The sequence below is a fragment of the Triturus cristatus genome, chromosome 2_1 (genome assembly GCF_964204655.1).
Source record: "Triturus cristatus chromosome 2_1, aTriCri1.1, whole genome shotgun sequence".
Lineage (NCBI taxonomy): Eukaryota > Metazoa > Chordata > Amphibia > Caudata > Salamandridae > Triturus > Triturus cristatus.
Genome location: NC_140581.1, coordinates 475,972,617 through 475,988,810, shown reverse-complemented (window position 1 = coordinate 475,988,810; position 16,194 = coordinate 475,972,617). Strand labels below are relative to the sequence as shown.

The window sequence follows — 16,194 nt, the reverse complement described above, 5'->3', positions numbered from 1 at the left end:
AATGTGACTATATTTACCAGCAGCTAGATAAGTGCGGTTCTATATCCTAGATCCTTTTATGCAAATCATTTACTATTTTAATTTTTCTCAACATTTTCTTTTTATTTATTTTTGGTACTGTAGCACTCCAGAGGTAGTACCGCAGTACTCTGTAAATTAAAAATAAAATAGAAACTTACAAAAAATAGAAACTTAACAATAATTTTCTCTACCTATTACCACTATAATAAAGTGGTAATAGGTAGAGTAATAATATCAAACCAAATACTTACCTATATCTAAGGGCTAAATGCTGCACAAAAGCAAAAAATACCTAAAAACAACGTGGATGCCTTTCACTTTTGTAAAAGCAGTCATTAGTCAAACATATAAGGACTTGTCATTGCTATGTGCCATGGTATTGCAGTGAAATTTCACACAAAAATACAGTGACAACAGATATTACTAAATTAAAATACCTTGCAACTTAAGAAATACTTACCCTACTTACCTGTAGTACTCAAAAGGATCATCTGTGCACAAATTTCTTGTAAATCTGTTCAGCCGTTTTTTCGGTAAGCAAAATACAAATGTCTATGTAAAATGCAGTGGTGGAAAAAAGTATTTTGGGACCCCTTTTTATCTTTGCACACCCTTGGCCAATCTCCGCGAAAATTGTCATCCCACGCCAATGTAGAAAGAGCAATGTCAAGACACTAATGAGACACCAGGATGCAATGTACCTCAAATTCTTTATTGTAGAGGAGCCACATAAATGTGGCTAGTACAAATGGCCCAGAGAATAAGATGACAGGCACACAGTTTAAACCATGAAAATGATAATACCACAATGGAATACCTAGCGAACCAATTACCTTACTGTACATACTTACTTCGCATAAATCATACCTATCAAAACATACCACACATCTTTTCCCTTTATTTATTTTTTAAACAACTAAAATGTAAAGATGTGTGCAATCTAAACATAACAATAAACATTATTAAAGAGTTACATGATCACTAAAATTATATCTGAAAAATAATAGCAATGCATAATTGCAATATATAATCTGCATATCTTTTAGGTATTCTGATAATACTACCACTCTTTCTTAACACAGGACATTTTCTGGGATCCTCACAGTAAACCCAATCTTGCTTTCTGTGGTGGACCTGGTCTCATCTCTAACAATTTCCATGTCATATCTTCCCACTTTGGCAACTCTGGACACATTCCACCATTTCTCATTCGACACAAGCACTGCACTGCTTCTCACATCCATCACCCTAACAGGATCTCAAAACTTGGAAGATCCTTTTCTTTGCAGAACTGGATCTTTGATATGTACCATATGCCCTACTTCAACTCTAGTTTTTCTGATCACTTCGTCTTTGGCTTTCCCATCAGCCTGGCAAGACATAACACTGTGTTTATCACTCAAATGTTTTGCACTCTCACATGCCCCAGAGATATCGTAACCTTGATCAATCATTTCCACTTTCCAAAATGGACACAGAGAAGACCCCACTTGTTTTCCCTCTCTTAAGTTCAAAAGGTACCAGAATGCAATGTACTTCAAATTCTTTATTGTGGAGGATCTCCAGTACATAGGGCCCAGAGATGAAGATAAGGGGCACACAGTAACCAAGACAATGATAATTCTACATTGGACACCTAGCGAACATTTGTACATACTTACATTACATAAAGCATAACGTAATAGAAACCCTAGCAATAGGTCTAGAAAGTTTTGTGGAGATTGGTTAAATGGGAGCAAAGTTATTAGCTACCAAAATTCCGGGGAATTCCTATATCTGGGAATCCTAACGATAAATCCCGAGTGGCTAATGCCACTCTGTAATATATGATGATGACATCTTTATTTCACAGGCAACTGTGAAATATTTTTCCATATTTCCTCTGTGATATGAGTTTTTATATTACTACATTTTGTGCAATAATAGAAAACATGAAAATGAATTAAAAAAATATATAACTGGTGAGCACACCCTGACCATATGTGTCATGTGGGCAGGGGGTTGGAGTTCGGGACAACATGAGCAACATGTTGTGACAGCCATTACAGGACTCTGGGGCATTGTACCCATTGAAATGCACTATTGAGAATGCCTTTTTGAGGGTCACAAAAAAGGAGCACTTAGAAAGGGTGATAACAGATTTTAGTCACAATGTAAATCATTTGATGGGGTTACAATAATCATTTTAGGAATTGTGGTGTGTTCTGAGGTGATCTTACCCTGTGAAAATGTTGACCCTCTGCTGGGATTTGATGAACCATGCTTGAGAGAAAACTGTTTTCTCTCATAGGAAGGTGCTCTAGAAGCTAAAATGAGTACACATTTTTTATAAGTTCACACTATCTTACTCAGTAATGTAAGAATAAAATCTGATATTCTGAGTAAAACATGTATTTCCAGCAGCAGCCTGTCAGTTGATTCTGATTCCCGGCAGCAGCCTTCTACAATGTTCTATTGAACAACTAGAGCGCTAACTTTCTGTATTTATGACAAAAGTGTGCCATACATGAAGCCACTTTAGGTTTTTAGTGTGGTTCGTGAGCGGCCTTCCGGTAGATGAGCCCTAAAAATAGAGGGGACCTTCAGAGGACAGAAGAAAAATGGTGGGAAGAGAAGGATAGGAAAGAACTTTGTACTTCATCACTAAAATGGTAAGGAAACTTTTATCTCAAGTGCAAAATAGATGGGATCCTGAGAAAAGAGTTACAGCAATTTGAATTGGTCATTTTCACATTACAATTGTATAAGCGTGACAAGCGTGAAATTGATAGTCATTCGTTTTTAACACGCTAAAAATGGTTGAGTTTATGCCAATGTTTTTTAGACCTAACCTTCTGGAAACCCTACAAAAACTGTTACAGTTGGTATGCAATTTTTATTTAAGCGTGTGGACTGTAATGCAGCAACACTTTTTTGTACCAGGGTTGGAATACAAGTCTGCTGATTAGAAGTGTGGGTGACTCTTTTCAAACGGATAAATACAATTAATTTTCAATAAGTGAGTGATGAATTATAATCATATGTTTTTATAGAGGTACTGAAATTAAAAATGAAGATTTTATTATTGCTAAATAACAGTCCGGACCTCTTTAGTAATGTCTTTAAAAAATATTTATTATGAAGATAGCATTACCTGACAGTTTTACAGAGTAAAACCCAATTGCTTCTCCATTCTTCCACATAATCTTGGCATAATCGGTGCTGCCATGACAGAGAAACGGCACTTCGTTTTTAGTCATTTCTAGTTTTCGATAAATAATTCGGTTTAGAACATAAAGGACCACTCTCTCTCCAAGTGACTGGACCTGTGGACACATAAGTATCAGCCAGTTAAATTTAAGTCTGTCACAATATTCCATTTAACTCTCATAGCGCACCATTTCCATCACTGGTCAGCAAGCAGAGTGAAAGTTGTCATTCTCATACCCTCAACGACGCATATTGTTGTATTATTAAATTTTGCTTGAAATAAATGCCACAATTACAAAAAATAAGAATTGCTCAAAGCAAGACCTTAGATGCTTACCTATCTCTATTTGTGGGTGACATTTAGGATAATCAGAGAATTACTTAGGTTTACAGGGCCTATGATTCCAAATCCTGGCCTCAGCACTCAATGGAATATCATGTGATTCCTGGGATATGTCCCCATGCCTAAACAACATTAAATATATGAAATGCCCATTCTTACTTACCTAGATAGCATAGCAGGAGGGGCAGATTGTAGGACCCTGCTGGCGATTGGATTGCATGGTTCTGGTGCTTTGTGGGGCGGTGGGGGCACCTATACCGGATAGGCCTACACAACAGGAAGTGCTGCAATACACAATGCTGCCACCCTGACGCAAGGAGGCAGCAAGCAGGGAAAAGCTACGGGAGGGACACCGAAGGCTGCATAACCAGGGAACCCCCATCCAGAGGATATCGTAAAGCCTAAAGGGGCACCCATGTCCCAAAAAAATAAAATGGCCACATACGCCGTGCCAACACACTCTACAGAGAGGGAGGGGCCCTGACGGTTGAGGGCTTGGAGACTGAGAAGCCCTCTCTTGGAGCTATAATGGCTGCTATCAGAGACCTGAAAGCACTCCGGAAGCTGAAATAGACACGGTGACTATTGGCATTAACCTCCTTCGAGCAGATGTCAACAAAATGTCTGAAAAGGTCACTGTGGCCGAAATAAACATAAGCCAGCTGCAGTCGATATCCAAAAAGCTGGAAGACCAAGTGCATATTAGAGTGGTGGAGGTACCCGAAGGGGTGGAGGGACTGAGTGTTGACCTCTTTCTCGATGACCTGATAGTCAACATGTTAAAGTCCAAGCGCCTCTCAAATTATTTTTACATCGAAAGGGCGCACAGAGTGCCAATACCACCGCCAAAACCTGATGCCCCTCACCGGAAAATTAGAGGTCAGATATTTATCTATGGAAAAAGCAATGCCATCTTACAAGCGGCTCGCTCGCATGGTGGCATGGCCTAAGACATGCAACAATCAGTTTTTCCCTGTTAACAGGGCAGCTTTTCTAAGGTTAAAAAGACGCTGAAGGCCGAGAACCTCCAATATATGATGTTGTACCCTGCCAAACTTAGAGTGATGGCAGATGGTAAGTCATGGCATTTCACGGTACCGGAGGAGTCGTGGGACTGGCTTGAGAGAGTTCAGGCTTCTGGGAGACGATCACCAAGGGACAGAGAGAAGAGGCATCACAGCGACCACATAACTGAAGACCAGTCGGTGGCCGGAGCTGATAATCCAGGACATCGGGCCTCCCATGACCACTATCCAGCAGGTCATCCCAAATGACTGCTGCATTCTATAGACTCTTTGGATGAGGCATGTAAGAGGCACGGCTGGTGAAAGGTATTGGGACATGTAGTAACCTAAGATGTTCCCGCAACAAATGAGCCTTTTTAAGTGATAACATTGCTAGTGTTGACAATGTGATAGCTGAGAATGACTCTCACAGTTCTTTTATTGCAGTTCTATGGACACTAAACTAGTTTCCACCAAGGAGAATAACGGACCACTATCTGACTGAAAGATGGTGGAGCTGGCCGGCCCTAGTAAATTAATATGATGTTACTTGGGTGACAGGCACTTTGCAGATTGGAGAAGTGGGCAGTTTTAGGCCTGCAGTGCAGGGTAACTGGGTGGGGGTGATTTAGTTTAGGGTAGATACTTCCATTATAATTTTGAGTTAATCTAATGCGTGCTATTAGTTCCAGACTCGGCGGCACCACATGGGGGGGACAGATATCAAAGGGTGGGTGTCGGAGATACATGGCCTAGTTGGGGGAATTGGAAGCTTCTCTACTGGACATTGCAGGGAACCTCGGTTCACCCATACCTTGAGGGTCATGACTTGGAACGTCAATGGCCTAGGTGATAAAATCAAATGTACTGCCGTGTTACAATACCTCTGCAAACAGGCTCTGACTTAGTGCAGATACAGGAGATCCACCTGAGAGGCAACAACTATAAGACACTTAATAGAGTCGGTTTTACGCTTCTTGCCCATACAGAATTCAAATCCGGCTCTAGAAGTGTGGGCATACTCACTAAAATCTCTGTGCCTTTCTTGCCTGGACATATTTGGCACGTTTCCCTGGGTAGATATGTGGCTCTCAAGAGTGTGTGGAAATAACGTAATCTCAACATCTGTTCAATGTACATACCACGGAGACTTCATAGCGATGCCCTTCCAGCGCTCAGTGTTATGCTCGACATGATCTGCAGAGGACCCACGTCCCTAGATAAACAAAGGTTAATTTCTTTAATAACTCTATAACTACTGAACAGAGTTACACCAAATTACAAAAAGGCCTCTTTCTGGACCAAGAGCTAGCTTTCTGACAAATTTGGTATCAATCCGTTCAGCAGTTTGGCCTGTGGGCATGTCTAAAAATTGCCAAATTCCTATCGAAATTGCATGGACCCCCCTATTGTTCGGCACCCGCTTGACAAATCACCCCGAAACTTAACTTTCCATGTGAAACTAGTCAATGTAGCCACATGTTTGGGGAACATTTCGTGAACATTCCAACAGCACTAACATTATTAGCAAAACAAAAAACGCTTTGCCTATTGGAAAACATAGTCCTTACTCTAACTACCTACCGGCACAGCACCGCCAAAGTTCAACTCATGTCTGGTGGGCTTTTCTTTTGCCGTTCCCACGGCTGCACCCTGAAAATGGGTTCCCCAATGGAAACTCAAAAGCAGTTCCAGCACGGCATGGACAGTGAAGTGTATTCCGTGCTGGAACTTGGGGTGCATGCAAACAGAGGGGGGGACATGTTGTGCCCCCCTGAATGCATCCCCATGGTGACGGGGTCGTGGGGGCCCGGTTTCCCTACTGCCATGAAAAGGCTGGCGGTGGGGAAACTTGTAATATGCTTGGCAGACCGTGGCGGTCCTGCCTTGCATATTGTATACTCCTATCCACTGTGCCACCGCCAGGGAATGGCGGTGTCCTGGTGCAGGAGGTGTAGCGGTGGCGGTCTGAATTGCCACCTCGAATTATGGCGGCCTCAGGACCACCACCACAACTCTGGCGGTCAAAAGACCGCGAGACTCATAATTTGGCCCTTAGTTCCTACCTGGAAAGTTTTAGGCTGATCTGTCAAGCACGGGCAGAGATAAAAGTAGGGACACAAAGTTAGTTTTCCCCATGCAATTTCCATATGAACTTCAGACGAGGCAATTACACCACATTTAGCAAATTTAACAGAGAGCTATATCTTGATCCAGACTGCGTGATTTTGTGATTTGGTGTAAATCTGGTCAGTAGTTTTTGAGAAATTAAGGCTCAAATGTATGCCCTAGGTACTTCCACTGGACTTCCGCAGTCTAAAACACGATCTGATTTGTTGGTCCCGCAGAATTGGCAGGCCGCAGCAGAGGAAAATGTTGTGGCTGCCATTGGAGTCCTAAAAATAAAAAGATAAAGGAATATAAAAGCCTGGGGGCAGGGTAGGCATACCCTGACCCTCTAGAAATTGAGGAGAAGTGTGCCAGTGGGACCCTCACAGGGGCCAAAATGTAAACAATAAAAAATTAAATGTTGGGACGGCAGGGCTCAGCACGGCCCCGCTGGGGTCCCATGATCAAAAAATACCAAATGATACCAAACAGTCTTCAACCTACATAGAGGTGTTTGTGGAGAGGCCGGTCCCATACTACGCACACCCTTTGCGCTGCCGAAGGCTGTGCATTGGGCAGGATTGGTCGCCAGCCAACGGCCATGCACAGCATGGGGGTGATGAGTAGGACGCTTATGGGACTTTAGGTGCTGGGTGAAGCAGACAAGGCCCTGGGGCCAACCCCACACCACTCAAAGGTGAGGGATCAGCTGCTTGTGAAGGATGCAAATGATAATAACATATTACTTTACGTTAAACAAATCTAGATATTCACTGAAAAAAAACAAATGCTAAAGTGATGTTTTAGTTAGGTATGGCTATACCATCTTACTTTACATTTTTAAATCCATAGAAATTCACCAATAAAAACAAAGTTTAAAGTGTTGATTTAGTTAGGTGAAAACGTCAGTTAAATTGTTACATTTTAAACTAAAAAACACTGAATCTCACCTTCACCAGTTACATTTAACTGAAGTAACTATAACTCAAGCCCTTGCCATGTACTGCTTATTATGTCACATATTACACCACTCATTGCATGTTCTATGACATCATTGGTAACATCAATGCAACATCCGAAATTATATAATAGATTACAAAACTGTGCATGGGGAGCTGCAAGGCCGTCAGGGGTTGATCGCAGGGCCTGTCACCCAACGCCCTATGGGAGCTCAACCACCAGCTGTGCACGGACTGCGGTCCTGTGTCCAACTCCCCAAAGGCACAGCACTGTGCCTAACCCCTCCAGCACACATGGCTATGTCATGTAACAATATAAATAGTGTCATTTTAAGTAAGGCAGACCAATTGGCTTGGTCAAAGTTTCAGCGGGCTTATTGGTTTTATCAAAGGGTCAGCACATCAACATGTATAAACCAAACCTATTGGATGTGTAAAAAACTCACCAATAACTATAATCAAATGTATATTTCATAAATTGACACATTGCAATGTTATTTAAATTATAACATTAAACATCTCTTTAAGTCTTTTTCAAACATTTTTCATGCCACAAAGTGAAGTCATGATCGAACCACTTCAGCTGGAGTGCTCTTCTGCACTCCAGCTGAAGAGCATACAGCTCCAGCTTGAAGTGTTTAAAAAAAGATATGGTGTGATCTAGGTTCAATGATTCAGGAGACTTACTACGTTTTGTTATGTTGCTGGGGGCGCTGATGCACTCCCAGCAGTCCTCCAGAACATTAAAAAAGATATATTGGTGGTGGCCCTACCCCCTTGTATGGGCACCACCAAGATCCTAAGATATTACTAAAAAGCTATCATAGGGTATATGAGGTGCTTCTTGCACGGAGAAGTGAATAATAAATGAGGGACTCCTGGAGCTCATTTATTATTCTTTTATATATTTTTTGGGTGCACCCGTGCCCCAGCCTGCTCCGTTGGCCACACATTGTGGTGCTGGTGGGAGCCAGCATTTTTTTTGTAAGTAGGTGCCCCGATGCCCACCTGTGGCACCCACAACATATTGTTGGGTGCCACAGGAGGAGCCCCAGAGCACCCGTAGCACCTGCCGTTTTAGTTGTTTTTAAATTTGCCCAATACAGTATTTGTTGGGAGCCGAAGGAAGCTCATGGGGCCCCCCAGCAAGCCCTTATTGTGGGGGCTGGTGGGAGCTGACTATCTAACTTTACTCCCGCCTGCCAGGAGCAGCATTTTTCTCTACTCCCACCCAGGTGGGACCAAAGCTGTTTTCCCTGCCCGGGAGAATGGGGGCAAGGAATGAAGTTTGTACTCCTTGCCTATCCCAGGCAAAGACCAGTGTCCCTACGATGCATTGCCCAGCACAATGGAACTGTATAGGGCCCCGGGAATGGCCATCTGGGGCCAATCCGAAATGTACTGGCCTGAAGCCCTGGCCCACCCCCAGGGGTTTGGAGTTAAAATGGGTATGAGCCCACATTTTTTAATTTTTATCGTGGTCATGGATCCACTGTCCTGTTAAAAAGAAAATTAAGGTCTTGGCAATGAAGGGCCCATTTGGGATCCTCCCCATCAGGTCTAGGGAGGTAGGGTATGTCTACCCAGCCCTCCTATGCTCTTTTTATTTTTTTCACAAGACAGGGGACTGAGCCCCCGAGTCCTAAAATGGTTGCTGCCATATTATGTTGCTGCAGTGGCAGCCATTCAGATCGAATCTTTTGATCTGTTAGATCTGCGGATCCTCTGTGGCATGATTTATGCATACATTCTGAATCTTAATTTCTCGAAAACTAGCAAACGGTTTTACATCAAATCACGAAAAGCTCACTTTCTGGACCAAGATCTAGCTTTCTGCCAAACTTGGTGTAATTCTGTTCAGCAGTTCTTCCGGTACAGCTATTCAATTTTCCTATGTAATATTGCATGAAAAATACTCATTCTCTTCCCATCCCATGTGTCAAATTTCTGCCAGTGTCTATGTCAATTTGGTGCTTCTAGAGGAAAAGAGTGGCCACCAAAACACTCCACAAGCAGAATTTTCCACCAATGAAGTAAAACACCCAAGCACCTTAATATAACAGCCTAAACCAAAAGGTCTCTGTTGGTACTCTTCATTTCTTGATATCCACTCCAGTCAACACGTGTTTTGTCTTTTATAGACTTCCTCATGGCCCAAAACAATTAATAAACCATCAGTCGAATCTAAATTCAAATAGTTTTACTCAATATTATGTCCTAGAGCAACTGAGTTTCTGTTAAAAGTAAATGATAAGGCAATTGAGCAGAGTTGTATCTTCCCTTCTCACTCCTCTATAGGTAACAAAATATCCCTAGCGTCCATTAAGGAAATATGCTTGGAGTGTTTATGTATAGCAGCTGGTCTGTAAATTCTCAGTAATTCTCAAGGCCTTTGACTCTAATAGTTCAATAAATGATTCAGTTATTCAAAGACACAGCAAGTACAGCTGTTTGCTGGCAGTGTACAGGCTCTGCAAAACTCAGTAATACAGTCTTCACCCACTGGCTGCAAACAGAGGAAAAGGTTTCTTACTTTTGCATCGTACAAATCTTCACTGAAGTCATGATCACTAAAATAATTCCCCAATGTGAGCTAGGTTCCCACAACACTGCATATCAGTATATAGAGAGGTTGAAAGTTCATCATTTCCATAATGTTTCAGAGTGCTCTTTCAAAGCCAATACATGCAAGATTTTCCAGATTTTAGACTGTATGTATTACTAAAGTCCTTTTTCTATTGGAGCAACTACAATATAAATTACTTCCTATATGTCTAAGCGACCAGAAAAGGTACAGCCCGACAGGCTTACAAAAGCCTCCTAGAGCTTCTATTGACCATAATGCCTAATAAAGGCATTTGCTTCACAAGTCAGTTATTTTTTAGGAGAATAGTGGATACTGGGATTAAATTTAAGACATTTCAATCCTGGATGCCCAAGAAAAGAAGCCGGGGAGAAGTGAGGGTTGTTAATGACTTTAATGAAGATTACTATGACGCAAATCCTTGACTACGAATAAGTAACCATTTCTTTTGTATTGTATGATCTTCACTGATAATAGAATAGCAAGCTAAAAAGTACCATAACCCTTGAGGCTTTTGGACATAGGCAATAAAACGGTACGTAATAAGGAAAACTGAGGAAAAACTTGAAAAAACAAACTAACCAAAATGTTTCTTCAGAGCAGCTGGAACAACACTAGAGCCAGCTTGTGTATCAGAATCAATACAATACTTTGTGAATACCTTGTGAAAGTTTGATTTCCTATATTACAATAATCCTAAAAAAGGAGGTCTCTTCCTCAATGCTGTTATAGCTTCAAGGCTTAAATGGAAGAAAACTGTAGTTTTACCTGAGCCAAATGCAGGAAATGTTCTAAAGTCACCTCCTTTTAACATGTGGCAGGGTGATATTCTTTTTATCGGCAAAATAAGCAAAACCTCCTCCAGCTGAAGAAATGGCAAGCAGTATCTGAAAGGTATTTAGCCCCTTGTTGAATATTCATGCATAAAAGAAGTCCATATTGCCTGATGTTAGGGGCAATGCTGCCGAATTCAAGGTTCCAATGGAAGAGCTGAACCTGTAATCTGTTAAGGTCTGGTTTACATGGCAACCTCTTGTGTGACTTAAATATAATTTCGCCCATGTCTGAAAACCACTGTCTTGGCCAAGCTGGAACAATGAGGATCAATGTAGCTTGCCAGTTCTGGAGCTTCAGGAAGACTGCTGATATTAAAGGAATAAGTGAATAGGCAAAGAGTAATGTTTTTGACCAATTCATCAAAAGGCATTGCCTAGTGAACTGGTTTCCGGTAGCCTTGAGAAGCTGTTGAGTGATCTAATATTGAATAACCCTACTCTGTAAACATTTTATGAAGAATGTCATCATCCACAGAAAAATCAACTAATTAAATCTGCCAGTTGCATTAGGATTCCTGGCAAGGGAACTCCCAGCCAAGACCTGCAACCAGACTCCAATATTCTGATTTCAGTGATAATGTTCTTGATGTCCACTGCTTGCTCAGGCAGTGCACCATCGTTGTGCTGTCTTTTTGAATAAGTACGTCGCTCGTTGTCATAGGCAGTAGGAAGGCTTTGGGATGCAGGTGGACTGCTCTGAGTTCCAGGAATATGTGGTTATGAGTAGCCATCAAGATTATGAAATATGCTCCTTTTGGCTGGATATAATCAACATCTCAAATAGGTGAGGATAATCTTTCTAACTATAAACATCACTTGATCTGTCAATATGAATAGTTATCACCCAACATTTAATCTAATATTCCTCTATGCTAAACCTACTAAAGGATAGTGCTAGAATTTAATTGCAGAATGGTTTGAAGGTGTGCAGTTTGTTGAGTGATCTTTAATCTGGTTTAAAGCTTCTCAAGGGCTCTGACACAGCTCTGATCCATATGCAGTCCTGTAGTCTAGAAAGTTTAGAAGATAGAAATGAGGCCACACTCATGTTATGGGTTTTTTAAAAACCTCAATTCAAGAAGGATGGACGATGATTCAGAACAATATGTCCAATGGTTTGATTAATTTTGAATCACCCACAGACTAACGTGTTTAGGAAATGTCGCCTTGTATCAATCAACAGCAAAATACAGCTATTTTCCAGTCTGTAAAAGTGATTGCTTTTGTGTAGCCTCTTGACTATGTCTTGCAGATCAAACAAGTACAGTTTTCACAGCTATGCTTATGACATAGTAGTGTTCTGTAAGTGGACTGGGCTATCTGACAAAGACAGGCAGTTTATAAAATCTGATGCCTATAAATACTATCCCATTGTTTAGCTACACAAAGGTGGATGATCAAAAATAGCTATGCATAAAACCTTCTAAATCATCACTCCTAATGGTATAGCTTCCAAGCTGGAATAAATCTGACAGTTGAATAGGAATATTATCACTGCAAATTATTTTTACTTAGACAGACAGAGTACCGTCCTTCAGGGTGGCAGAAGACATTACCTGTGATGGATTTATGTGCACCAAATTTAGACATGACCGCCAGCCCAGCGGTCATCTCTGTATGTTGAAAGGAACATTCATCACCCTAAATATGGAGCTTTTTTGACTGAAAGCTGACAGTCCTTCCAACACCAAATAGGGAAGGCAGACCATCAGTTTGACTGACAGGGTCAAACTTGACATCAGCCTCTAAGTCATCAATACAGTAGAAAAGGTGAACTCGTGTGTAGTTTTTGATTCTGTACCATATCTGACAACTACAGCAAGGCCTATTGTTATTTAAAGCATAAACTACTATAAATGCACAGTGGACAAAAAAGATGAGTTGAAATGCTACCCAGAGCAACAGCCAGTGGTTTAGACGTTTTATAATCATTCCTACCATCACTTTTTTTGCGTTTGATGTAATGCCATAAGCGGCCACGGGTATACCCATATGTGTGGGTTCCTTGCTCACTGTGCTACAGGATTCAAGCTACATCTCACTGATGAGGCCGAATAATGCCAAAAACAGTCTGTGGTTGCTTTTGTTTCCTTATCGAGTGAGTAAAAAACAATAGGTGGGACTGCTACCAAGACTGATTACCATTGGTTTACTTTAGACTATCTCCAGGCATTCCTCACATCACCTTTTGTGTGTTTGATATAACGCCCAAAGTGGCCAAGGTTCTGCCCACAAGTGCATCCCTTGCTTACTGTGCCAAGATCCAAACTAACCTCACTGACAATCCAAATAAGGCCGAAATTGGATTGGGTTTATTTGTGTTAATGTTCAGGATGAACTGTTCCCAGGAAGTACATGATCTAGACATTAGATAAGAGGGTCTCTGTCTGGAGTGGTTTAGCAAGTGATAAACAATAGGTTGCACTGCTACCCAGAATTAATGCCAGACTATTTGCAAGAAGTTCTCTCATCACCTTTTGTTAGTTTGATTTAATACACTTCCTGGCAAAGCATACCACTGCATGTGGGTCCTTTGCTAGCAGTGCCACACAACCTAATCTATACTTCACAAATAAGGCCGAATAAGGCCAAACAGGTCCGGGGTTGCTTGTGTTCCCCTCATCAAATGGCCTCGCTTCGAAGTTGAGGTAGAACCATTCCAATGAAGAGCAGGGTCAGTGCTAAATTCCATAAGGTGGGACTCTGTCTAGAGTGGGACAGACGGCACAAAATAATGGGTTAAAATGCTACCCAGAGTGACTGCCAGTGATTTTGACTATTTGCAAGGATTCCTCCTAATCCAAGTTGGGTTGCAGGTTGAACTAACCTGTGCTCACCCTCTGGTAGCTTAGCTAAGAGCAGTCAGGTTTAACTTTAGAGGCAATGTATACAGTATTTGTGGGACATTTCAAACATCAAAACAGTCAAAACACCACACAGAGAGATTCCACACCAGGTTAAACAAAGAGAACTTGGTTTAATAAATAAAACAAGACCAAAAACTACAGAAATCCAATAAGCAGAACTTGAGATATTAATTTTTAAAGAATAAGCTGTAAAAAAAAGCGCTTAGAAGCTATAAGCGCGTACTTGGGATGTCAGGTTGCACCAGACCGGGACAAAGTCGAAAGTTCAGGCCAACCGCGAAGGAGCACAGGCCGGATACAGAGACCCAGTTAGGCCAGCTGAACAATAGTACCTTGAACCAGGCAGCATCGACGTCGAAGATGCATGCTACAGCTGAAGCGATGTGTCTGTGACGATCAATAGAGTGGAGGCGATGCGATAGTCCTGATCTGCACAGCAGGGACAATGCATCAGCTTCAATGAGAGAACAGCTGTGCTGTGGAGATACGTCATCGAGGATGCCGTCAGCGGAGATGCGTAGACCTTGTGTAGGGGTTGTTCAGAAGCTGATGAGTAGGGCCGAGCCACACAACAGAGGCAATGCGCAGGTTCTGGTCATGCAATAGGAGTGATGAGCTGGTTCCAATCCACGCAACAGGAGCACTGCACCGTTTCCGATCCACTCAACAAGGGCGATGCGCCGGTTCTGATCCACGTGACAGCACTGATGCACCAGTTCGTCAGAGGGTGTGTGGGGTTTTCTGGAGAAAACACCTTAGACCTCACTTCCAAGGGTCCAGGTTTGGGGTGGCACCACTTGGCAGGGAAGACTCACAGATGGCAGAGTACAGTTGATAAGTCGGAAGTCTTTTATGTTCCTGAGACTTCAGATAAGGAGGCCAGACAGCTAGCCCTTGGAGTCACTCTGGGTTCAAGTGATGCAGGTCCAGTCCTTCTCACCCAGGCAGGGGAACAGCAGGCAGCATGGCAACACAGCATGGTAGGAGTCCAGCAAAGCAGTAGTCTAACAGAGTGGCAGTCCTTCGGCAGCACAGCAGTCCTTTGTGGCAGAGTCTTCGCAGGTCCAGAGGTATACTGAAGTTGTGCCTTTGAGTGGGTGAGACTTTAAAGACAGTTCTTTGAAATGCACAGATGTCCTCCCTTCGTCTCCTGGTTCGAGACACACTACAGGGGGATATGCAGTCCTTTGTGTGGGGGCAGGACACAGCCTATTCAGGTGTAAGTGAGGCTTGGTCCAGCTCCTCCCTTTCATTCTGCCAGGGTGGCCCATCAAATCACACCTAAGCTCCCATTGTATGTAGCTGTCTAGGGGGAGTACACAAAGCCCAGATGTCACCCTCCCCAGACATGTACCAGATATAGGCAGTAGGCACCAAATTGTTAAAGTAAGAAAATGGCAACTCTCTCAGAAGTAATACCCAGATGCCGGTCCCAGGATGCTTGTTTCCGGTCGAGTGAGGACCTGGTTTGGCAGTTCGGTCTGGACTGTTCACATGAGGCACAGGGTCAAGACTGATTTGCATATGGCTGGGTCTAAACTGGGGTGGCATGGTGAGCAAAAGAACAATGGATTTAACCCAGATCTCTTGACTGGGGATGAATGTATGATTTATTCAGCATTCCGTCCATCATTTGTTTGCATAGCACTTTTCACCCTAAGTGGTGTGGTTATGCCCAGACGTTGGTCCCTGCTCACTGTGCCACTGGATTCAAGCTAGCCTGGATGATGAAGGGTGATACCCAGAAACCGGTCCCAGGATGCATGTTTCCAGTCCAGTGAGGACCTGGTTTGGCAGTTCGGGTTGGACTGTCCCCATGAGGCACAGAGTCAAGACTGATTTGCATATGGCTGGGTCTAAACTGGGGTGGCATGGTGAGCAAAAGAACTATGGATTTAACCCAGATCTCTTGACTGGGGGTGAATGTATTATTTTTTCAGCATTACATCCATCATTTGTTTGCGTAGCAACTTTCTAAAAGTGGCATTTTCAGAAATGCAATTTAAAATCTGACTTCACCATAAGTTTGGATTCTAAATTGTGATTCCGGAGATACCAAACTTGGAAAGTCTATCTCTACACAATTGGAAATACACTTAGACAATGGAATAAGAGAGTCCCAATTTCATACTATGCGAAAGATAGGCCTTTCAGTAGTGAAAAACAAATTAGTTTTTCAATACCAGGACATGTAAAACGTAGAAGTACATGTCCTGCCTTTTAAATACATTGCACCCTGCCCTCTGGACTGTCCAGGGCCTATCTTAGGGGTGCGTTATATG

The 16,194-nt window shown here is 42.4% G+C and overlaps 1 protein-coding gene across 5 annotated transcripts in view; it reads right to left on the bottom strand.

Moving 5' to 3' along the window:
- The window catches only part of FAM169A (family with sequence similarity 169 member A), a 385,897-nt gene that overhangs the window by 228,134 nt on the left and 141,569 nt on the right, over positions 1 to 16,194 (bottom strand). For all 5 annotated transcript variants that reach the window (XM_085632310.1, XM_085632313.1, XM_085632312.1 and 2 more), the window contains exon 5: positions 3,155 to 3,326. In XM_085632310.1, the coding sequence (XP_085488436.1) occupies positions 3,155 to 3,326 (172 nt within the window). The remainder of the gene's footprint in view (positions 1 to 3,154; positions 3,327 to 16,194) is intronic.